Source organism: Rhineura floridana, chromosome 10 (genome assembly GCF_030035675.1).
Source record: "Rhineura floridana isolate rRhiFlo1 chromosome 10, rRhiFlo1.hap2, whole genome shotgun sequence".
Taxonomy (NCBI): domain Eukaryota; kingdom Metazoa; phylum Chordata; class Lepidosauria; order Squamata; family Rhineuridae; genus Rhineura; species Rhineura floridana.
The window spans coordinates 23,415,257-23,439,961 of record NC_084489.1 but is presented as its reverse complement, the minus strand read 5'-3'; the positions used below and the strand labels follow the sequence as shown (position 1 = coordinate 23,439,961).

Below are 24,705 nucleotides of genomic sequence, written 5' to 3'. Positions count from 1 at the left end.
TGGTCTCAAGCTGTATAGGGCTTTGTACAGTAAAGCTAGCATCTAGAGTCAGGCCCACCCTTAGCATGTGCGGCGCCTGGGGCAAAAGCATAGTTGCCCCCTGTGACGCCCTTCCCTGGCTCTCCCTGTCAGGTTCCTACCTGCTCGTGGTTACTGCCTGTCTCTAGGCACCACCAGGGACTCCACCAGTCCGGACTGTCCTTTTATATGGTTTCTCTCCCCGCTCTAGCACAGATCTCAACAGATCCCCCTGCTAGGCAGCACCACCAGTCACGTCCTATAACCAGTAGTCCCAGAGACTCTGCCTGAGTCTCTCTATCTGGTTACCTCTGTGACTGCGTGCTTAAGCTGTCCCAATCCTTTTGATTTACTCAGACTGCTTGTGGTGTTATTCTCTTCACCGCTGCCACCATTTGTTATCCTTCAGCCTTGGTATTTACCTTACCCTCCCTTCTGGTCTGTGAAACCCCAGCCAAGGATCAGGCCTTTGGTAAACCAAATTAAGTATTTATTAAAGATAACAAAGCTAACAAGATTTCTTCTTAAGGCACATAAGCATATGGTTTTACTCAATACTAATCCGAACTCCACCCCCCTCCTTCTCCACTCTCTCCTGGCAAACAACTCTCTAAACCCCACCAAGCAACCCACTCAGTTCACCTCATCCACCACCACCACCTCCCAGATTCCACTGTCTCTCTTCCTTTTATACGTTCAGCCATTTTAAACACTCAGCCAATCATCTAGCATTCTACTGCCCATTCACTCCCCCTCTTCTTTCACTCCACTTACCATGTATCTTCTAAACAACCAACACTTACCATATATACATTAATATAGGAACATCACACCCCCCCCACATTCTCTCTCTCTCTCTCTCTCTCTTTCTCTTTATATATATATATATAGAGAGAGAGAGAGAGAGAGAGAGAGATTTTATTTACGAATATATGTAATTATAATATTTACACATGAGGCTTACAACCTATTAAATACAAATATGATTACCTTCACTTCAGGGAATAAGCCTCTAGTCAACCTGTTCCATACATATCCATTTCTTCACTGGTCTCTCGACATCTGTCTTCCCTTTGTTGATATCTGCTAGATATGGCAGTCTATTTCTAGGCATATTTTCCCATCTTTATCTTCCTAACTAAACAATTGAAAACACTTTGTGCAGAACCATTGTTTTAAATATCGAGGATGACAGAATTTAATCATTTCTGTAAATGTCTGGGCCTGGCTGCTTTGTTGATGGGCAATTACTTTCGGATTAAAATTTAAATAATACAAATATAAGAAACTTTATTCTCAATGATTTATTTTCCTTGCTTTCACTTCTGCAAAATCATTAATCAACTTGTTAAAATCTAGATTTTCACAGCTGATGAGCAGCGGCAGCACAGGGAAACCACTGACTCAGGCACGCAGCCGAAGAGCAGGCAGGGGATTCAAACCTCCTGCCTAAAATTAGCTGGCTAAGCGCCGCACACCCACTTCACAGCTGATGAGTAGCGGCAGCACAGGGAAGCCACTGACTCAGGCATGCAGCCGAAGAGCAGGCAGGGGATTCAAACCTCCCGCCTAAAATCAGCTCGGGAAGCGGCTGGCGAGACGGCCGCTGCACGGCTGAAGAAAGAGGAAAACCCCTGCCGCAGCCCAGCTTCTCAGATTGCCAAGCGCGGGGGGCCCCCAAAGCGCGGGGCACAGGGCAACTGCCCCGCTTTCCGGTGCCTAGGGGCAGGTCAGTCTAGAGTAGCTGGATGTTTCCCTAGCAGAGACCACCATGAGAAAAGAGTGGTCCCCAAAACACCTCATTACCTTTAGGTTTACTTAGAACGCAGCTAATAATATGGCCATTTAAATTTGCACTTTGAAATAATCTGAAAGGTGTTACAAGCCTTCATATAACTCAGTGGAAGTACATTGGCCCAGTAATGTAACATGCATGGGTTATTGCTGCATTCATGAGCTGGAATGAGATTGGAAAAGACTTAGCCTCCCACTCTCCCTTCATTACTCCTTGTACAAGATTTCAGTTACTCAGAATGGTGGCTTGTTGTGTCACCTGGAGCAGTGATCACTGGGATGTCTAGTCAGTTCCAAAACAAGTCAGTTTTAGACCATGATTTCTGAAGTTGGATGAAAGTAAACTCTGGCTAAGTCCTTCTCCCAGCTACTCTGTGGTGGGGCAGGGGGGATTATGCTTGGACTTGTTTCAGCTCACGAACAAAGCACTAAAGCATAGTTTCACGTTGCATGCAAGCATGGCTACTGAATTTTTGACATTGCTGCTTTATACCATTGTGAAATGTTAGTAGGAGCTTGCAAGATGGTTCAAATTTAATTTTGTATAGACCCTTTCATCTTTGTAGAATTGTGTATCAGATTATGTTGTAAAATCTTTTTGCTCCTAAAAAAACTCTGCAATGGATTCTGAGAATATCTACTGAGGGCAATTCACATTTTTTTTAAAAAAATACAGCCATGAGAAGGATCATAATGTTAAATTTTGCAGTAGTATAGCACTTATTGGGTTAGATCCAGATTAACAGAGCAATCCAATTTATGGGAAGCTGGCAGAAGAGGAGCCAGCAGGAAAGTCTGTGGCATCCAACTGCCATATCGGAACCTCTGGCCTGGCTGAATGTGGGCCCAGCTGGGAGCTGCATGCAGGAACTGGAAAGTAAAAGCTGGCTCTCATGAATACCCCTACTGGGGAGTAAAAACCCTCCATTGTCTTCTATTGTAATTATTTTCTTAGACTGACCTTTTTCTCAGCATCACTGTAGCCCAGATTGGGACCTGCAGGAGGACTGTGAACCAGAGTAGGATGTTGCTTAAATCCCCCCACCTCAGCCTCTCCTCCGACTTGCCCCCAGAGTGTCCTTTTTCGGGCCTTCCGCTGGGTTGGGTTTTCCCGGCAGACTTTCGGCTCCAGCATGGCGGAGCTAGGATGAGGGGCTTCTGCTGGCGGAGCCGGGACCCTGCTGGCTCAGCCAGGGGTCCATCGTATCCATTCCCCTCAGCCCAGTGTAAATAGCTGTTGGATTGTGCCCTTAATTGAATTTAGGTTCTATTGAAATCAATGTGAACTAAGTGTGACTAACTTAATCCAACTCATAGTAATAATAATAGTTAATGATAATAATTAAGTGGTAATGCTTCAGTTGTGCAGGCATATATAAACTCTTTATCAAGGAGCATGTCTGAGTCACTTCTATGTTCATTTCATTTTATGCTGCATCAGTAAAACTAAACATTCAAAATATTATTTGTGTGCTTATTTTTAGCCTTGGAGTTGAGCCTGTGGATAAAGATGTTATTCGGAAACCTCCAAGAAATGTCAAGGATAGCATTTTGACCAGAAATCTGATTGTTAAAATACTAGTTTCATCAATAATTATTGTATGTGGAACATTATTTGTCTTCTGGCGAGAGGTATGACAAAGATGCATCTTTTAAAAAAGTATTTTAATTATCTGCTTGCAGTGTTTCTTATATGCCAGTAGCTGCAAACCTAAAAGTGCATATTCTAAAAACAAAACAACCATGCAAGTAGTGCCATGCACCCAGTGTTGGTAATGTGCATGGGAGTCTCCTTTTCAAAGGGAGAAGTATTTCAAAATCATTATTATAAAAGAGCATAGAGTCTGTTCAAAGAAACTATAGAATACCAACAATTATACTGAAGTTAAACTTAGACTTAGGGTGCAATACAGTACAATACACACTTACCTGGGAGTAAGTCCCATTGAACCCAATGGAACTTATTTCTGAGTAGACATGTATTGGGTTGCAGCTTTAGCAACTCATGCTGAGATTTTAAAGGTAGTATGAAATGGAAATCAATAGGTTTAGTTATATTTGTAAAATTTTATGCAGATATGCTATGAGAAAGGTAGGAAATAATTATAGTTCTAGGTACCAGTCCTACACAGAACAGAGAAATGAATTTAGATTCCTAGATACCAGCATCAAATGCTTAGGAGCCTATATCAGCCAACTGAGATTTCCACACTGGGATAACGGACTGGTGTTTTGTAGTATTACGGCTTCAGATGTTGGGTGTTCTCTTGAAAAGTGGCAGAGTACTGCATATATTAAAACTTTCTCTTGGCAGCTGCGGGACAATGTCATAACGCCTCGAGATACAACAATGACCTTTACCTGCTTTGTATTTTTTGATATGTTCAATGCTTTGAGTTCCCGATCTCAGGTATGTGACCTCCTGTGTTTAACTATATTATTATTATTATTTATAGACTGCTTACTATCTAAAAGATCGCAAAGTGGTTTACAATAGAATACACAAGGTACAATAAAGAAATCAAATTTACAAAGCAAAATACATAAACAATATCCATATACATAAACACAGTATAAAAGTCAGAATTCACCAAGGGAAGCCCATAAGCTACCCTCCCCGCTCTATAAAAGTGTCAGAAAACTGAAATTATGTTGACTATGGAGGAGGGCGACAAGCAGGTAAAAGGTTATCGCTCCCCTGGTGCGGTTTGCCACTGTTTCTCTTGCCTCCTGGGGTGGGTGGGTGAATGGCTAGGGAAAAAACCCAGACAATAGACAGCACAGCACTAGCTTAAATATTGGAGGCCTTATATGACACAGTCAATATTTTGAAAAAGTGCAAACAGCCTCTGCAAATTATCAAAATTTAATAGAAGGTGCAAGTAAATCAAAACAATAATGTCAAACCACCACAATGTTACTAGGATTGTTATTTATATACTAATCTATATTTTGAGTGAAGATTGAAAATTTCAGTTTACTGGAACACACCAGAATGAGATCATATATACAATGATTTTTTTAATCTGCAGACTAAATCTGTGTTTGAGATTGGACTCTGCAGCAACAAAATGTTCTGCTATGCAGTGCTTGGATCTATAATGGGGCAGCTACTAGTAATTTACTTCCCTCCTCTTCAGAAAGTGTTTCAAACGGAGAGTCTAAGCATACTAGGTAAGAAATTTTGTGTTGCTTAGTAGAGTTTGCCTTTCAAATGAACAAATGTTAGAAACATACATTATTTTGTTGATGTTTAAGGCATCCACAAATAGTTGAAATATACGTACTGTACAAATATGAAAATATAACTTGCTCTTGCATTGGTCTGAATTTTGTAATGACTTTCTTTATGTGTCTGTTAGTTTCTTGGTAGTCTTATTTTAATTTCTCTGTTCTCATCCCTTGCCCCCTGAAGCTGTTTCCTCTTCTCTCTCCACAACATCTGGAACCTGTTACAAAAATGTCCCTATACCTGTTTTTATGAATTCCCAGCTTACCTCTGACTTAAAACACAAAGCAAAACTAGTTGGGGAACAGTTCAAACATAAGGTATCAAAAATGTCCTGTTTTTAAGAGTAACCGCAGCATTGGTCCCCTTGACAGGTATATTTCACATAATGGTAACATTGAAGCATTGTTCTTGCTCTTGAGCCCTTGCTCCTGGTGGCTTTCTTTCTCAGAGGTACGTACATTAATGTGATTTATTTCATAACCAGAGGCCCACATTTCTGCCCTCAACTCATCTTGGCAAGCAGAAATGTGGGCCTCTGACTATTAAGCAGGTCCACTGTAGTTTGGTTAGATGAGCCTCCACCTTCCTTTCTGGCTTAGAATTGGAGAAGGGGGCAAGGCACTAAGCTTAAAAGGGTTCAATGCAATGACAGGGAAGATCCCCCCCCCAAGTTAGAGAGAGGCTGCTGTTGGACCATTTAGCCACAACATTCCCCTCCTGAGAAAAGGCTGTGCCTGGTGTTCTTGTGGTGACCATCCACCACCAAACAACCCTTCACTCCATTCCCCCAGCTCCAAAAGGCACGACAGAATATCAGGGATTATGGCTGTAAACCTATACACATGGTTAACCTCAGGTAAGCTCCAGTGAATGTAATGGGACTTAATTATAAGCATGCATAGGATTTTACCGAAGGAGCAGGGGCCTGGGAACCCTCATGTTTTGGCTTGGCTACCAAGGCCAGCCAGAATTTGTGGTTCCCTGTTTGCAATCATAAAACATCCTGTACACTAATCCAAAGGACAAAATAGCTTGGCTTCAAGCACTTTTTAATTATTGTTTTCAGATGCAAAGGGTTGATTTTAGCTCTGCATTCCTGTCTAGTTGAAAAGCAGTTGCACAATACTCATATTCATCTGTTTTTTAAAGTAAAAAACATTTTTTTTGTTTAGACTTGCTGTTTCTTCTGGGCCTCACCTCCTCAGTGTGTATAGTAGCAGAGATTATAAAGAAGGTTGAAAAAAGCAGGGAGAAGACCCAGAAACATGGCAGTTCTTCATCTTTGCCATCTTTTCTTGATGTATGATGCACATTGCATTCTTTTTGTTTGCAAACTAGAAACTACTGTCGTATGTAGGAGGAAGTAACATGAGAAGATAAAGGGCTTTTGACAAGTCCTCCTTTTTCCTGATGGATGAACACTGGTAATTTTAAAAGACTGTTCAATTCTAAACTTCCAGCCAGGGCGGTAATAAACAATTATGCAACTTTAGTAATATTTTTCCCTCAAAGACAAAACTTTGCTTTTCAGATTGAATGGAACTTTGTAAGTGTGTGTGAGGCTACTTTAATAAGAAATAAATGTCAAAAGTCTGACCCACCTTTTGCTCTTAAGATATATACATGTAAAGAAACGTGTATTAGATATAAAGATTTTAGTTTTTATTTAAAAAGAAACCCTTTACTTTTATTATGGTGGTGGGACTTTACTATTAAATATTTGAGGCATTCCATCAGGTCTAGAGTAAGTTACCAGAGTGCCATATTTTCAGATCCTGTATTTATTTACATTATCCTGCAATGTGTACCTTGTACTCTTTTTTTGTAACCTATGTTCTTTGCACAGGATGTGACCACTGTCGGATCACTGTCTTTTCTTTCTTTTTGTGATTGAAAAGCCTATATTGCAATTTTGAAATAAATGTCTGCTTTTCTTAAAATACGTGTGAAAGTGTAACTTGATAGTTTGAATGAATAAATTTCCATTCCCTAGGAATTTATTCACTGGCCATAGGCTACTACAGGGGGGTAGTCAGGGTGGCATGTGGATAAAATACACTATAAATCAACTTCTAGTTGCTCAGACTACTCATAGGTGAGAAGGGTTTTTTTTTTTAAAGCAATTAAAACCAACTTTAATAGGACAGTGAATCAAGCATAGCAGCACTGGATGCTTCCTGCCATTCCTTCCTGGAGACTCATTTTTGAGAGAGAAGTTTTAAATGGATCAATACCCATCACCTCTTTCCGGAACAGTGTGCTTTTAGTCCTCCACCATCAACACTTCAAATCTGTTAATACTGCATGAAGGCAGAGTTTCCATCATACTACCTTTTCTTTTATCTTGCCCTTGATTAGTGGTTTCATTATTTTTTTTCCTGTGGGATTTAGGTTTCTTCTTCTTCTGGAAGAAGCCTGGTGGTGTTACATCTTTCACTATATGTACCATGCTGCAATAAAGCTGGTGCATTTTTGAAGATGCGCTGAGTAGGTTCTCTGGTATGGATGCTGATTTAAGCTCATGATACAGTCTATGCACAAGGGTCCCATTGTAAAGCCTATTGAAAGATGGAAGGGAAAATGGTTAATATCTAGCAGAGTTTGGTGCTATTGGTAAAGTTTTTATTTCTGGTTTTAGAACTCAATTGTGACAGTATTCCTAATGGTATAAAACTGCATTCTAAGACTTTGTCTTTGACGTAGGTACTTAAACACACGGTCTCCCTTTTCTAGTTTGGTAAGATATTATGAGTCTTAGACATCACCTCATACCATGGGGAGGAAAATGGGAAAGATTGAGTATTGGGGGGAGGAAGAGAATTCAGTCACAGCTGCCATAAGACAACCTTCTGATAAGGATGTGTCTGGGGCATGAAAGTATGTAAAAGCAGTAGGGTAAGAAAAAGTCAGGCTGTGCACAACAGAAATAGGCAATCTGAATAGGGAAGGCCAGACACATAAAGAGCAGCATTCTGAAGAGATGTGGAAATCTAAAGTTTAGGACTTGAATAATGATTGATAGGGAAAAGCCTTTATTAGGGCCTACAATAAAGGATTTGATTTTGGTCTCAGCTTACCTGGCTTGTGTTAACCAAGAGCTGGCTTGATGTTTTGGATTACAACGTCCATCAGCACCAGCCAACACAGCCATCTTAAACATCTGGAGGGCACCAAGTTGAAGAAGCAGTGGGGTAATGGATTCCTTAGCTGGGCTTACCAAAGTGGCCTTGAGTCGGGTGCTGGAGCCCCAGCTCTTATTCCTGCAGAATTTTACCATTCACTCTGAGGCTGCCTTGTTTGGTGTAGCTCAGGATTGTGGAAACATGGAGCTGTCTCAATGCATTTCTGTCCCTATATACACCATGAGTGGCTAACCTCTGTGGCCCTCCAGATTTTGCTGGACTACAGCTCCCATCATTCCTGATTTTGCTGTTGAGGGGAAATGGATTAACAGGATGGAAAGCAGAATGGAACTTGAGTATTCTGGAGAAAGGTATGAACAGGAAAACACTTTACACTGCATTTTGTTGCCGGTTCCACTTGTTCTCTCTGACATGGCTGTCATATTAGTTGTGGGTTTGTACTAGAGATTCCCAAAGTGCCTACTGCAATTGTGGTGTTTCAGTTGAGTATGCACAAGGAAACAAAAGTTTGGGCTTCAACATTCCATCTCAGCCCTTCTCCTTCTTGGCTTGTTGCATTTTGCTAGAGAACACAGCACACAGAAGCTGCCTTATACTGAAGACCATCGGCCTATCTAGCTCAGTGCTGTCTACACCAGCCTTTCCCAACCAGTGTGCCTCCAGATGCTGTTGGACCACAACTCCCATCAGCCTCAGCCAGCATTGCCAATGGCCAGGAAAGATGGGAATTGTGGTCCAACAACATCTGGAGGCATACCGGTTGGGAAAGGCTGGTCTACACTGACTGGAAGCAGCTCTTCAGGATTTCAGGCTGGGGATTGAACCTGGGACTTACTGCATACAAGGTAGATGGTCTACCACTAAGCTACAGCCCCTCCCCCAAAATGGACCTCTTAGAGGTCCACTTAAGAGTTGATGCATCTCTCCTGCTGATCTGAGCAATTATACAACAGCATGAAATATGCCCCCTTTGGTCAAGATCATTGTCCAACCACTTTTTGGTCAACTCAAGACACCCATGGATGAAGCAGATTATCTGGATACATTTCAGTCTCCATTCGGAACTGAAACTGCCTTGGTAACCCTTGTGGAAACAGTCCCTCTCCCCTGTGCTGCTCACTGAAGCCGCCCTGATTTCCAAGGTTGAAAGAAGCAGTGTGGGGTGGCTTCCAAGCATAGGGCTGGCAACAGCCCTTGCAGTGTGATTCCCAAGCTTGAGAACCTGCAGGCCAACTTTGATAGATGGGTGGGCAGGGGTGGCAAATGCCCCCCCCCCCCAAACGAGCTCACCTCCCTCACCTAGAAGTTTACTTTGCCCCTTCTGTGCCTTCTCAACTTTCTTCTGGTGCCGCTACTCTGAGCGGGAAACTTATCTGTCAATTGTGTGACATAATGATTGACAGGTACATTACCCTGCAGCTTCCTCACCCCTCTCAACAGTGCATTAAAAGCCAACAAAAATGTTATATATATCCAATATACTGCACAAGACTGCAAAGCACAATCCAAAGGAAGTTATACATATAAATCCCACTGAAATATGAGGCGTTGCCTAACTTTCTTTGGATTGCATTGTCTCACACACCCTGGTCCATGCACTTTTACTTAGAAACTGAATTCAATAGTAAGTGTGCATATGGCTGCAGCCTTGGGAGGGAGCTCTTACCGTGCAAGATCTGGTTCAGGGAGAGGACTACAAAGCAGCTGGTTGAGATACAATCCCATTTGAAGGCAGCACTGCCACTGGCAGAAAATGTGTGCAGCATCTAATTCCAATGATTCCTTTTCAGATGTTTTTTTTTTCCGTTTCAAGAACTGGTCATATACAACTTTATTGACCTCAGGATATGGAAACTTGGGATCTAGGTATGAATGAAAAATATTTTTTGATCATGCTCACTGGGTGACTGTCAGTTACTGTCTCACAGCCTAGCCTACCTCACAGGTTGTGAAGATAAAATAGAGGGCGGAGGAATTGTGTATGCGACCTTGAGCTGCTTGGAGGAAAAATGGGATATAAATGTAGTAAATAAATTACGTTTTCCTTGGTGTACTGATAATATTCTTAAATATAAAAAAAATGGATGCTTGAAAAGCATTCAGCATTTTTTTATTGATGGGGTTGCAGTAAGGATCATAACAACTTGCAATTCTGCTCACCCTCTCTCTCTCCCCCCCCCAACCTGAGATGTTGCTGGGACCGGTATACCCATCTTATATGGTCTAAACGTCACAATGCAACTACCTCTCTTCCTTCAAATCCCTCTTCAAAACTTACATTTTGTTACATTGGAATAAACAGTTAAGTAACTTGAAGAGGTGGGGGATCTGTTGTTGTTGAGTTGCAACTCCAATCAGCCCCAGCCACTACTACCAACTGTCAGAGATGACAGGAGTTGTAGTCAAATATCTGGAGGGCCACAGGGATAGTAGTTTTCATAACCACTTTTTCCCCCTACCTGATTAATCAAACTATTTCCTGATTTGTTACTTAGCTACTGTCCATCTACAATAAACAAACATCTTTGGCAGGCACTAATTCTAACTCAACAGTTCACAAAACTTAGCACAAAGCTTAACTAGAATAACAATAATTTTTCATAAGGCACTAGCTTCTTTAACTTATTACATCACCTTTTTGAAAAGCCAGGTTCACATCGTTTGGCAGGGGCACCTTTCGGGTGCAATGGGTTGTGGACATAGCAGCAATGGTGCTACTACTTGGTTTCTGCCCTGGAGCTTCTTCTTGATGCCAGCCTCCTAACCATAACAACCTCCTAGTTAATAGTCCAGGTGCTGGCTGGTCTGGAAGGAAGACCAAGTTCATGGGGGTGGGGGGAGCCAGGACAGGATTCAGTATATTTTGCTGAGCATGGCTAAGAAGGTAAGCTGCTGCAAAAATGAAGACTACAGTTGTAACTTAAGAACATAAGAAGAGCCTGCTGGATCAGGCCAGTGGCCCATCTAGTCCAGCATCCTGTTCTCACAGTGGCCAACCAGGTGCCTGGGGGAAGCCCGCAAGCAGGACCCGAGTGCAAGAACTACACTGAATTCAACAGGGCTTCTGAACAAACATTCTTAGGATTGTGCTAATAGTTTACCCATTTGATTAGAACATGAACAACGATCACAGAGAGAACCTGAGGTGTATACACGCATACTAGTTCTCACAAGTGACATGAAGTACCTTTGGTAACATCTAACAGTGGCACTGTTGGAAGAAAAAGTAAGACGCCTGGAATGGCGGTTGGCCACACTGAGGACTATAAGAGAAGGTGAAGAGTTCTTAGACAAAACGCTGGAACAACAACAGCAAAGAGAAGTACAGGAGGTGGAAGAGCAACAGCATGTGGTAGCAGAAGAGGAGACTCTTTGGAGAGGAACAACAAAGTGGAGGAAACTCCATGGGAAAGGGTGACAGTTAGGAGCAGAAGAGCTAGAAGACACCCTTCACCAGTGGAACTATGGAACCGCTGTCAACCACTCGAGGATGAGACTGGAGGACAGCCTGTGGTGGAAGAATTACACAAGACGCCATGCGGGCAAGGGGCTGAAGCTCAATTAAGCAGGGGCAATGAAACCACGCCCCACAACAAGAAGAGAAGAGCACCAGTAGTGGGAGACTCCCTACTGCGTGGGACTGAAACCCAAGTATGCAGAGAAGATCCGTGGACTCACCTGGTATGCTGTGTACCAGGAAGACGGATTAGAGATGTGACAGAAGGGTTGCCATCATCAAGCCCAGTGACAGGTATCCCTTTTTCCTCAACCATGTGGGAACAAATGATACTGCCAAATGGAGCTATGAATCACATCAGACTTTAAAGCTCTGGGAAGGAAACTCAAGGACTTTGAGGCCCAGATAGTTTTTTCATCCATCCTTCCAGTACTTAGAAGAGTGGAAAGGGAAAGAAAAATACTCCTTGTGAATGAATGGCAACGAAGGTGGTACCCACGTGAGAGATTTGGATTCTGGGACCACAGGCTATGCTTCCTGGAACATGGACTGCTGGCAAGTGATGGGTTGCATCTCACAAGGACTGGGAAGAATGTGTTTGGCCACAGCATGGAGAACTTCATCAGGAGGGCTTTAAACTGAATCCTAAGGGGGAGGGAGACGTAAACTTCATGGTAACAACTGATGAAGGCTTATGCACAGTAACGGGAACAGAGAGATCGGCTCTAATAGGGCCCAGTAACAGCAGTCAGAAAAAGTAGTAAGGAAGCCAAGCCATAAATTGCATGGTCTTCAATGTCTGTATACTAATATGCAGAGCATGGGAAACAAGCAGGACGAACTTGAACTCTTAATACAGGAGGGTAATTACGACTTGATAGGTATAACTGAAACTTGGTGGGATGATTCCCATGACTAGAATACAGCAACTGGAGGATATAATGTTCAAAAAGAACAGAAGGAATAAAAAGGGAGGTGGAGTCACGCTATATGTTAAAAATATATATCCCTGCACAGAAATACAGGAAGATGAACTTGGTAGCTCCACCAAGAGTATCTGGATTAAAATTAATGGGGCAAGTAATAAAAGGAATGTGGTGCTTGGAGTCTACTACCAACCACCCAATCAAGGAGAAGACGAGAAAGTAACTTTTGAAAAGCAAATTGCCAATGTTTCGAGGACGCATGATGTACTAGTAATGGGGGACTTCAATTATCCCAATATCTGTTGGGAGACAAATTCTACCAAACACAGCCCCTCCAAGAAATTTCGGACTTGTGTCGGAGATAACTTTCTCCTTCAGAAAGTGGAGGAAGCAACCAGAGGATCAGCTATCCTGGACTTAATTCTAACCAACAGAGATGACTTGGTGGATGAAGTGGCAGTTATCGGAACTCTGGGGGAAAGTGACCACACCATACTTGAATTCTTGATTTTAACAGAAACAAAAGCTGAGAGTAGCCATACGTGCACCCTGGACTTCAGGAAAGCTGATTTTAATAAACTCAGAACAATTGTAAGTATGGGTCCAATCCAATCCAATAAGTTTATTGCCAGGCCATAAGCCATCACAAAGTTAAAACAAAGTAGTTAAAAACATATTAAAACTCAGAGAGTAATGGTACATAGATTAAATAACCAGAATCCTACCCAAAATCTCTAAGATTCAAAGTCATTCAGGAATTTAGCTCTCAATTTTTGGGCAGCAAAACCAAAATGGGCCACCATATTAGTAATTTGGGGATCATTATCAGAGAGAAGGAAGACAATAATTTGTGAAGCATCAGAAGTTCCCAGGTTATTAATCACAGGGTCTAGATAAATAGATCTTGGTTGTTTGTATAGGGGACAATCGAATAAATAGTGAAACAGATCTTCCACCTGCCCTGAGCGGCAAATGCACCAGCGCTGTTCCCATGGAATTTGTAGGTAGCGACCTGTAATTATAGCAGAGGGCATGGTCTGGAATCTAAGAGCAGTAAATGCATGTCTTAGATGTACCGAATTGAGATTCAACAGATAGTCCGCTCTTATATGGTAGCATTTATATATATGAAACCACTTTGAGAACTTGGAATTAAGGATGGCTATTTTATCTATCCAGGTGGAGTGTTGTGTAATCTGTGCACGAATATTAGATTTATCAAGTAGGGTAGGAGAATCAGAAGTAAAATGGTAATGCTTATAGATACTAAGGGATCTCTGATTCCAATATCTAGTCGCTATGGCCTGCACAAAACAGGCCTTTGCTAGGATCTTAGTAGATGTATTGCTTAATGAAGACCAGTATGTTAATAAGGTCATGTGTATATGTGCACTAATTGATAGTAAGCCACATTCAGAGCACAAAAAGGCTGAGGGGGAGCCAAGAGGTAAGCGTAAAAGTTGTTTTATAAAATTATTTTGAACGGTTTTGAGAGAAGGGAAGGAAAATCATCCCATCCCCAGACTGCCGCTCCATGTAAGATCTGGGATAGTACCTTGTACTGATATATTTTCAATGCAGCGGTCGCCTGGTAGCCCCCCACAGACCTATAAAAACTGAGTAATGCTCCCACCGCCCTATTTGCTAATTGTGTATGGGTCCATGGGAAGCCACCCTAATGAGAAAAGGAGTCCGAGATGGCTGGGAGTTTCTAAAAGATGAAATTCTAAAAGCGCAATGGCAAGCAATTCCAACAAGGAAAAAAGGGGGAAAACAGCAGAAGAAGCCAGTGTGGCTTCACAAAAAGCTTAGAGATGACCTGAAAACAAAAAAGGACACATACAGGAAGTGGAAAGAAGGCCAGGTCACAAAGGAAGAGTACAGGCAGTTTCACGGGATGGCATCAGGAAGGCTAACGCTGAGAATGAGCTGATGTTAGCGAGAGATGCTGAAAGCATCAAAATAGCTTTCTTCAGGTACATCCATAGTAAAAGACAGAGAAAAGAAATGGTGGCACAGCTACTCAATGAGGATGGCAAAATAACAGATGACAAAGAAAGGCAGAAGTGCTCAATTCCTACTTTGGCTCAGTCTTCTCCCAAAAAAGGGTCTATGACCCTCCTGGGAAATATGAAGTAGAGGGGGAAGGATTGGAGCTTGAGGTTGATACACAGATGGTCAAGGAATACCTAAACACTTTGAACAAGTCAAATCTCCAGAGCCGAATAAACTGCATCCTAGAGTTTTGAAGGAACTGGCTGAAGAACTCTCAGAACCGCTCTCTGTTATCTTTGTGAAATCATGGAGGACTGGTGAAGTGCTGGATGACAGGAGGAGACCTAATGTCCCTATTTTCAAAAAGGGCAAAAAGGAACAACCGGGGAACTACAGACAGGTCAACCTAACATCAATCCCTGGAAAAACTCTGGAGCAGATTATAAAGCAGTAAATCAGTAAGCACCTTGAAAACAATGCAGTAATTACTAGGAGCCAGCATGGATTTATGAAGATCAAATCCTGCCAAACTAATCTCATCTCGTTTTTTGATCGGGTAACCTCCTTTGTAGACTGTGGGAATGCTGTGGATGTAATATATCTCAACTTTAGCAAAGTTTTTGACAAAGTGCCCCATGATATTCTGATTAGCAAGCTAGCTAAATGTGGGCTGGATGGAACAATTATCAGGTGGATGCGCAGTTGGCTCCAGAATCATACTCAAAGAGTGCTTATGAATGGTTCTTTCTCAAACTGGGCGGAAGTAATGAGTGGGGTACCACAGGGCTCAGTCCTGGGCCCAGTGCTATTCAACATTTTTATTAACGACTTGGATGAGGAGGTACAGAGCATGCTTATCAAATTTGCAGATGATACAAAATTGGGGGACACAGCTAATACCGTGGAAGACAAAAACAAAATTCAAAGGGACCTTGACAGGCTGGAGCATTGGGCTGAAAACAACAGAATGAAATTCAACAGGGATAAATGCAAAGTTCTACACTTAGGAAAAAGAAACCAAATGCACAGTTATAAGATGGGGGATACTTGGCTCAGCAATAAAACATGTGAGAAGGATCTTGGAATTGTCCTTGATCACAAGCTGAATATGAGCCAACTGTATAATGTGACTGCCAAAAAGGCAAATGCTGTATTAGGCTGCATTAACAGAAGTATAGTTTTGAAGTATTAGTTCCCCTCTATTCAGCACTGGTTAGGCCTCATCTTGAGTACTGTGTCCAGTTCTGGTCTCCACACTTCAAGAAGGATGCAGACAAACTGGAACAGGTTCAGAGGAGGGCAACAAGGATGATCTGGGGACTGGAAACATGTGGAGAGACTGAAAGAACTGGGCATGTTTAGCCTGGAGAAGAGAAGACTGAGGGGAGATATGATAGCACTCTTCAAGTACATGAAAGGTTGTCATACAGAGGAGGGCCGCCATCTCTTCTCAATCGTCCCAGAGTGCAGGACATGGAATAATGGGCTCAATTTGCAGGAAGCCAGATTTTGACTGAACATCAGGAAAAACGTCCTGTTACAGCCATACGACAATGGAACCAATTACCTAGAGAGGCAGTGGGCTGTCTGGTACTGGAGGCATTCAACAGGCAGCTGGACAGCCATCTTTTGGGAATGCTTTGATATGGATTCCTGCATTGAGCAGGGGGTTGGACTTGGTGGCCTTATAGGCCCCTTCCAACCCTACTATTCTATGATTCTATGATCTACAATGAAAAAACATATTTTCATTTCATTTCATAAAAAATGCCATGAATGCCTATAGTACTGAAACAAAACCATGTAAAGACCCAAGCCCTATCCAGATGTTCTACATTACGTGTGCAGGCTTAAACTTTAGCTTCAGTTGAACAACCTTCAGTTGAACATGCTTAGAATCTCCCTTTAACCCTTCACATGTCTGAAGTTTCGTTCCCCAGTTATGGTGGTGCTGAGGACAGGGCTATTGGTTGTGGTCCCGCTCCCCCAAGACATGCTCATTTTGAATGCCTGAAGGAAGCTAGAATAGTCGCTAATGGAAAGAGGGAAGATATATAAAAAACTGAGTATTTACATTAATGAAATAATCATTGACAACATCAAAAATAAAAAGGGGATTGAAATTTACCATCTCTGAACCTACCTGGACTATGTATTTCTTTATCTAATTCACCAACTACTATTCCAAGTAGTAAAGCCTTCATGTGCTGTAACTTCACTCTGGGCTCTGAATGCTGTGTCCAGTAACAGGTCACAGCTAAAGGAAGCCACAGCTGGCAAGGGATTGGCTCAAGGATGCTGGCTGTCACTCCAAATGTCTCCAACAAAAATATCAGACGATCTGCTAAGGGAACCTGTACATAAAGAAATGGCAAAGTTGTCATGAAAAGGGTTGACACCAACAGAAATTTCAGGTAGATGTTAATCATTTTGAATAATGGCACTAACCTAATGCCGCTCAGCCCTTGTCACTTAGTATGTTTAGAGTTCAGTCATAGGGCTTGCATATAGTAGTAGTTTTCCCTCCCTCCGTCTCTTACTCACACACACCTCATCCCAACCATCCTTTTGCTTTTAGGGGCTGGGACTTTTTGACAACTTTATACAGAAGAACTGCACTGCCATCATACATTTTTCTCTAATACATGTTCCACAAAGAATTCTGTTGTAGCAGTAGAGATGAGAGCAAAGGCAATCTGGTCCCAAACACTAGTAAATCAACTTTTTGTGTTAACATGCATAACAACTGCAAGCTGTTTTAGTGCCATAAGTGTTTTGAAGATGCTTAAAGGAAAAACCCATTAAATTTGGTTTTTCCCCTTTTTAATATGTTTATTACATGTATTACGTGACCCATTACTATTTCCCTGGGTGATGTACAATTCTAACTATTTAAAACACAGATCTGAATTTAGAAGTCAATTAGATAACAGCAGCAAAAAATCCTATAAAACACACACACAAATTGCTATAAAACCAGAAAAGAAACAGGAGCAAATTGAAATGATAATAGTGTAATAAGCTCATAATGCCCAGCCCCTATAAGACCTCTTGCAGCCATATTTTGCACTAATTGTAAGTTTCCAGACTGTATTGAACGGTAGCTCTGCAGTATCCAGGTGGGAGGTTACCAGGCATGGATAACTGAAGCCAAGCTATTTCTATTCAGAAAGGGTTGTAGCTGGGATATCAGCCTAACCTGCTAAAAGGCACAGAAGCCAGTTGTGCCTCTAGTGACAAAGATGGATCAATGAGTACCTCTAAGGCAGCCTTTCCCAACCAGTGCGCCTCCAGATGTTGTTGGACCACAACTCCCATCAGCCTCAGCTAGCATTGCCAATGGTCAGGAAGATGGGAGTTGTAGTCCAACAACATCTGGAGGCACACTGGTTGGGAAAGGCTGCTCTAAGGTATGAACTTGATATTTTATGATCAAGAAACGTCCCAAACAAGTTGAACACAACTCATGTGGATGGGACAATCACCTATGATGATTGTCAGTGCTTCTGTCTAACCTGGATTGAGCTTTATTTTAGTTTTTGTTAGCCCTCATCCAGTACATTATTGCAGGCAGATACTGGTAGAGCACTCCTCCCACCTCAACCTGATTTGATAAAAATGAGAAAAGGAACTGTGTGTCATCTGCATACTTACAACCAGAGCTTGGAAAAGTTACTTTTTTGAACTACAACTCCCATCAGCCCAATCCAGTGGATTATGCAGTGTTTTCATGTAGATGTTAAACACCATGGAACATAAGATAGAACCTGCTTGACCCCAAAATATAAATGGCATGGGGTCAATCAGGAATTTCCCAGCACTACCTTCTAGAAACTGCCAGTCAGGTACAACATCAAGCACCTCTCTGTCTTCAGCAGTCAGTGACTGAAAAGCCTCTACGCTAGGTAAGAGTAACTTTGACTCCCAGTTCTGCATACTCCAGTAAGTCTTCCAAAGGCACTCACAATTCTGCATCCTGTATAAATTACGCACTTTTGTGTAGCTACTTTTATGTAAAGAAAGAGGCTACACAAAACTGAATATTTTTTTAGTCTTATTTCTAGTCCATCTTTCCTCCAATTGGAGTCCAGGGCAGTTTACAATCCATTCAATTGCATAAAGGGGAGAAAAACAGTTAAAAACATTTAAAATTTCATAGGTAACAAACTTTCTCAGTCAAATTCTGTAACATGGCAGGCAAGAAACTAACTTTGGGGCTCAGAATTACCTTCGTTCCCCAAAAGCCCGAGTGAACAAATGCATCTTCAGCTAATATTGAAAAATTATCCCAAGGAGGACAAACATAATTCCACTGGGAGGGAATTCTAGAAATGGGGGTGCAGACCACGAGCAGGGCTTCCCCTGTAGATCTCAAGGAATGGTTGTCAGGTATTGGTGGAGGCTTTCCTTCGAGTGTTTGGGCCCCAAGCTGTTCTGGGGTTCTCATAACACCGGCACCTTGAATTGGGCCCAGTAGCTCACCAGCAGCCAGTGGAGTGCTGGTGCTACATCAGCCCACGCTCACATTAAGAATGGTGTTACACGAGTCCATGCTGTTATATTGCTTGACAACTGCACAGCTGAACTGAGCACCAGCTGCAGCTTCTGGACCATCTTTAAGTGGTCTCAAAGTGCACTGCAATAGTCCAGTCTTGACATTATTAGAGTGTGGATTATTGAAGCCAGGTGATCCCGGTCCAGGAACAGCCACAGCTGCCAAACCAGGTGTAGCAAGACATAGGCGCCACCCCATACTGCAGCCACCTGGACCTCCACTGCCAATACTGAATTAAGGAATACCCCAAGCTACATAGCTGGTCCTTCAGAGGGAATGCAAACCCATCCAAAGCAGGCTGTCTCCCCAATTCCCAGACAAGAAAACTATCTACCAACAGCACCGCCATCTTAGTAGGATTCAGTTTGTTTATTGACCCCAATCCAGTCCATCATTGCCTCCCAACACTGGCCCAGCACTTGCACAGCCTCTTCTGATCCAGAGCACAACTGATCCTGATTTCCACAACGTAAGTACTTAGTTTCACATACTTTAGTTTGCTACTCATAGATGGGGTACACACAGGGGAACAGACACAATGCCTGCTAATGACTGGGAACCTTATTCAGCCCTTTTGACATTTCAGGAGGCATTGCTCATGCATTTTCATGTGTATCTTTGCAGCTATAAGGGCCTGAAACCTGGTTTTTAGATAAACAACTGAAAGCTGCAAAGAAGCTGGATCCTGTTTCCAATGTCACATTATTATTTTTTCTACAGAACTGCAGTCTTCAAACAATGCTACTGATATATTGGATTTATCCATGCCATTTTGAGCCTTTACCTCATTTAATGTAGTCAGAGAGTACCAGTCACCACAAAAATGTCCAGACAATGCTGCCGCTTGAACAAATGATTTCTTGAGCGCTTTTTGGATTCTGTCAAATTCACAGAAAACAAGAGTGGGCGAAGTGTGCTCTTTCTTTGAGGAGTTGAGCAAAGTCTGTGAAGCGTCCAGAAGTAACCCGTAGATAACTTGTCGAATTGGCAGAGCTGCAGCATGAGCACTAGGCCTTTGCATATTCTCCACTTGAACATGGAGGATTGTTCTTTTTAATACCAGGGCATCACTAACGAATGGTGCTAGAATGCCTTTAGCTAAAGCAGTAAGAATCCACTGAGGCAATTCCAATTTCTTGGCTTCCTCAAATGCATAAACCCCATTCTGAAAAAAATCTTTGAGATTGACATTGGATGGTTCATATTCCTCCATAAAAGTACAGAGAAGCTGTCTTGTTTCCTCTTTCTCATGCTTGTTAAGATACTTCAGTACATCTTCTATAGCCTCGGCAGGATCAGCAAAACGAGACAACCAGTTCAGCAACCCCTGAATGCGGACGTGCTTTCTACCTTTCTGCCTGGAGCTTCCAACAGGAAGGTGTACCTTGCTAAAGAACATTTCTATAGCTGGCAGGTTAATATAATCATTGCCATTTAAAACTGCAAAGAGAGGCAGCAGGGTTTTGTTCATATTGCTGAAATGGCTACAAAACCTCTCTAATGAGAAGCACCTTGCTGGGATGTAGCAGTCTTGTGAATCTTTGCATATGCAAAGGTTTCGCCACTGAAAGTAATTCAGAGGACAGTAGCCACCTTTCAGGTCAAAAATGCAAAAGTCACTATCTAAAGTTAACACCGGGCAATTCAAATGGTTGGCTAATGACACAATGTCCCTGTCTGCTTCGTAAAAAGACTGGATGAAAGGCACTTGTAATTTGGTCAAGAACTGCTTAAAGACTTCTCTAATGAGCAAAGGCAATACACTTCCACGACCACCGTGTGAGAGGGAATAAGCTGACTGGATCTTCTCCTGAGCTCTTTCCTTTAAGGTTGTAAGCTTTTTGTCAGATGCATCACACCCTCCATCTAGCACAACATATGGCTGTATGCTGCACAGAGTCAATGTTTCAAAAAACTTATGTGTGATATCTGTAAATGAATCATAATCTCCTCCATGCTGGATGTCCAGATTTGAATCAAAGTAAAGGCGATGGTACAGGTTATTTCCATCAATTATTACGTTTGTGTTCTTCAACTCTAGGTCAACAAAGAACTCTCTATGTTCCCCTACATAGCTCATTAATCCATGAATGCCCATGCTGGTGGGCTGAAATGCCCCTGTTAAACAAAGGAAGAAATTAGCCCTTCACATTCAATGCAATGCATCAACCGCACAATTGAAGGGGAAACAGCTAGAATGTAAAAACTGCTGGGATCCTTTTTTCTACCAGTCATCATTAATTGCAACTGACATATTTTTCATCTGGTTGATGAAGTTAGCAATGAGTGGGCCTATACCCATCTGATTTGGAATTGAACCAGTTACACAGCTGGGCCCAGAGGCTTTGCTTACATCCACTTCTACCGCAAGACCTCCCTACCGCCATCTTTTCCCCAAATTTACTAAAAAAATTGATGGCAGGGAAAAATTCTGGCAACTGTAGGGCCTCAGGGTAGAGGCCTGGATGATGCCACAACCCTGCACAACAGTGCCCAGGGTTGTGAGAAAGCACAGAAACGACATTACCTATGTTATCTGGTGTACTAGGATGCAGCTGTGCATGCTTGTCATACTGTCTCAGCCTGAAGATGCAAAATCTCCTGGGTCACTTCCCTCACTCTGTTAAGTTTGGCAGGGGAAGGGAGAAGAACAAGGGCAAGGGCTCATAATAGGGGTGTCTCAACACAAGCCCATTTCATATTAGTCCACACTTCAGTGGGCTCTGGGTCTAAAAAGAAATTGCTCCAGGGGACAAAAATATTTGGCGTCCAATACGACAATTCTGGAATCCACTCTACCACAAATTGGCATATGTATTTTTAAAAGTGTTCCAAGTCTATGTACGTGGTGGAATGGAAAGTATCTCTAACACTCAGAAATACAAGTAAAATCAACATGATAGATGGTCTCGCTGTCAAGCTGCAATCAACAGAAGATGCAAAAATATGAATCTTCATATTATTTTACAAAACTAAACACACTTGTGTTTACAATTCTGTGCATCTTTGCTTAGAAGTACCACCGAGCAAAATGGGGCTTACTCCAAAGTAAGAGTCCGATGGCTACAATGCTAACATATTTACTCATGTATTGAATTATTTTATTATTTGAAACTTAGATGTACTGGCAGAATAGAAATGATTGGTGCATATGGCTTGCCTTTGTTTGGGTTTGCATGTTTATTATGGTAAGAATAAGCTAGGGACAAATATAGACAGTGAAGTCACCCTCAGCAGCATAATTCTCTCCAGATGCCCCTGTTGGGAGCAATTTACAACCCCAGAAACAGAATCTTGTGAGACCAACTTCTTAACACTATCTTAGGAGGTTAGAGTGTGTTACTCAACCAGGTGAGGGGCCAGGGGTATAGTTCCCATGTCTTACTTCAGCTACACCTGAAACCAAGGCTAAGAACGTGTAAACAGAACCAATGACACATTATTTCCGTTCACTCTTGCCTCTGCCCCTACTGAGTCTCCCATGTAAATTCCTTGGGGCTGAGGCAACCCATAAAGCAACATGCACACTGATGGCAATACATATCAAATAAATAACATAGCAGGCAGAATATTTAGACAAATATTCATGTTTTTGTCAGTTGCTTTGTTAGCCTCTAGAACAGAGGTAGCTAATCTGTGACCCTCCAGATGTTGTTGGATTACAATTCCCATCATCCTTGATCATTGGCAATGCCGGTTGGGGCTGATGGGAGTTGTAGTTCAACAACATCTACTGCATTGACTATCTCTAGAACAGAAATGGGGAACCTTAGTCCCTTTCTTCTTTTCCATTTTCTCTTTCAACTTAATTAGACCCCCCCTATGAATTTGGCTCACTCTGTTTTTGACAACTGTAATTGATTCACACCTCAGTAATGAAATGTGTTAAGTTTTTAATGAAATTACTTTACTACTTTAATTTCACCCGAAACGCATTTGTGAAAGTGCCATGTGTGTAACCTTACCCTGAGGGAGTAAAATCAGTGATTTTCACATGAATTTGAGACAAATGGCTCTTTGCGTGAAACTGATGTGCTATAAAGTCATCACCACAGAACTTTAGAAAAAAAGACTGAATTGTTCCTTAGGAGTTGCAACAGTTAAAATTAAGAACTTATTGCAAATAAGGTTTCTTAAACTGAATGCAAACTGAATTGATCTTTCTATAAGATCAGGAAAATCTCAAGTCCTGGACTTTCAGTTGTTTCAATTCAGTAGGAGCCATACATCACTACCCAACACAGACAGTTGGTTGGGCTCATCACCTGATGTGAATATTACATAACAGGGGATGTCACAACAAGTGCATTCAGGACTACAGTTCTCCTTGATGAGGAAATGATACTGCGATGGGGAAAACTATGTCTTTTGAGTACCTGCGTCTTCATACACCTGTTAAAGGCACAGTAGATCTGCCACAACAGAAACAGCACCCACGGGATTATGTGCGATTCTGAGGAAGCCCCCAAGTCTCTCATTTCAGGAATTAAGCCCTTTCTCCAGGCATGAGTCCATGACTCTGGGATACCCTTGTTGTTGTTGTTCCTTCTTTTCTGGCAGGGCTCCTCCCCCTTCAACAATCTCAACCACATGGGCAGACAGAAACTTAACCGGCTCGACTTTTTCTCCGTAGCGAAGAACGCTGCACCTACTGAATTTCTGTCTGTCAAGCAGTGTTGAAAACACAGAAAAATTGCCAGAAAGAAAAACGTGGGAATCCAGTTCGAGCTCCCCCGCAGAAGCGGCTCCTCCCAGCAGTCCTCTTTCTATCCACTTCCCTTCCTGCAGCCGCTGCTATTTGCCTGAGGAGGCAAAGGATGACGAGCGCCGGGAGACAGCGGAACCACCTCTTCGTTCAAGCTTCTGGTCGGGCGGAAGGCAAGCCTCCGTTTAGCCGGCTCGACCTACCTGCGAACGGAAAGCTGCTAAAATCCTCCCAACGTTAGACAGGAAGAATCGGCCAAGGCAGAAGGACAGGGCGGAGCATGCTAGACACGACGTCATCCGCAAGATCCCCCGCCGCCCATTATCTCCCGCCCGGTTCTTCTCTAGCCCCGCCCACGCATGGAGCGCGTATTCCCGTCATGCAGAGCGCCGTATCCTAGCAACGGAAGCCAAACACTTGAGGAAGCGGGATGGGGGCGTGAACCTAACTGTACCAAGGAGTTAGGGGGACGCCGGAGTGGTTGAGGGAGCCATACCAGCCCTTCTAAATATTGGTGCTCTCCTCTTCCATTCTGGCCGAATGAATGGACAAGGTAAATGAATAGCGCTCCTCCCCGCGTATTATTCTACCTCTGCGCCCCCTCCCCCCACGTTTTGCAGAGATCACTCGTTTGCCCTTTAAACAAAATTCTTTGATAATGCCGCGGAGCTTTTAAAAAAGTGGACCTTCTTTCCTCCTGCTCTGTCAAAGACTGTCTTGGGGTGGATTCTAATTCACATCGAAGGAGGGCCATAGCTCAGCATCTGCCGGGCATGCAGAAGGTCCCAGGCTCAAACCCCGGCATCTCCAGGTAGGGCTGAGAATTTCCCCTGTCTGAAACCGTGGAGAGCCGCTGTCAGTCAGTGTAGACAGTACTGAG

General features: G+C 42.6%; 3 protein-coding genes across 15 annotated transcripts in view; 2 read left to right on the top strand and 1 right to left on the bottom strand.

The window, feature by feature from the left end:
* Positions 1-6,984, top strand: part of ATP2C1 (ATPase secretory pathway Ca2+ transporting 1) — a 136,201-nt gene extending 129,217 nt beyond the window's left edge. For 3 of the 4 annotated variants that reach the window (XM_061586538.1, XM_061586543.1, XM_061586542.1), the window contains 4 exons: positions 3,297-3,444; positions 4,127-4,222; positions 4,845-4,986; positions 6,217-6,984. In XM_061586538.1, the coding sequence (XP_061442522.1) occupies positions 3,297-3,444; positions 4,127-4,222; positions 4,845-4,986; positions 6,217-6,350 (520 nt within the window). In that variant the 3' untranslated portion in view covers positions 6,351-6,984. Of the gene's footprint in view, positions 1-3,296; positions 3,445-4,126; positions 4,223-4,844; positions 4,987-5,415; positions 5,495-6,216 lie in introns of all 4 variants that reach the window. The other variant, XM_061586541.1, reaches the window with a different exon arrangement.
* ASTE1 (asteroid homolog 1) lies at positions 3,461-24,117 on the bottom strand. 4 transcript variants are annotated; one of them, XM_061586544.1, is made up of 5 exons: positions 23,497-24,117; positions 19,905-21,238; positions 16,709-16,919; positions 9,854-10,049; positions 3,461-7,602 (listed from the first exon to the last, which is right to left on the bottom strand). In XM_061586544.1, exons 2-5 carry the CDS (start codon positions 21,216-21,218, stop codon positions 7,308-7,310), a joined length of 2,016 nt encoding a protein of 671 aa, XP_061442528.1. In that variant the 5' UTR covers positions 21,219-21,238; positions 23,497-24,117; the 3' UTR covers positions 3,461-7,307. The 4 variants fall into 4 exon arrangements, with proteins under 4 accessions (XP_061442528.1, XP_061442529.1, XP_061442530.1 ...); XM_061586545.1 differs by having other exon boundaries at positions 24,029-24,111; XM_061586546.1 differs by lacking the exon at positions 23,497-24,117 and adding an exon at positions 23,086-23,486.
* A 73-nt stretch (positions 24,118-24,190) lies between these two features.
* Positions 24,191-24,705, top strand: part of NEK11 (NIMA related kinase 11) — a 168,506-nt gene continuing 167,991 nt past the window's right edge. For 5 of the 7 annotated variants that reach the window (XM_061586550.1, XM_061586548.1, XM_061586553.1 and 2 more), the window contains exon 1: positions 24,200-24,378. The gene's annotated coding sequence lies outside the window, so the exon portion shown is untranslated. Of the gene's footprint in view, positions 24,379-24,705 lie in introns of all 7 variants that reach the window. The other 2 variants (XM_061586551.1, XM_061586549.1) reach the window with 1 other exon arrangement.

Bases quoted from the DNA above. Each gene is read 5' to 3' on its own strand.
- ASTE1 (XM_061586544.1), bottom strand. From the start codon at position 21,218: ATGGGCATTCATGGATTAATGAGCTATGTAGGGGAACATAGAGAGTTC. The intron at 16,920-19,904 runs GTAAAGGCTCAA...CTTTATGTACAG, and splicing joins CTCTGACTACATTAAATGAG to GTTCCCTTAGCAGATCGTCT. The intron at 10,050-16,708 runs GTAGGTTCAGAG...ATTCATACCTAG, and splicing joins TAAAGAAATACATAGTCCAG to ATCCCAAGTTTCCATATCCT.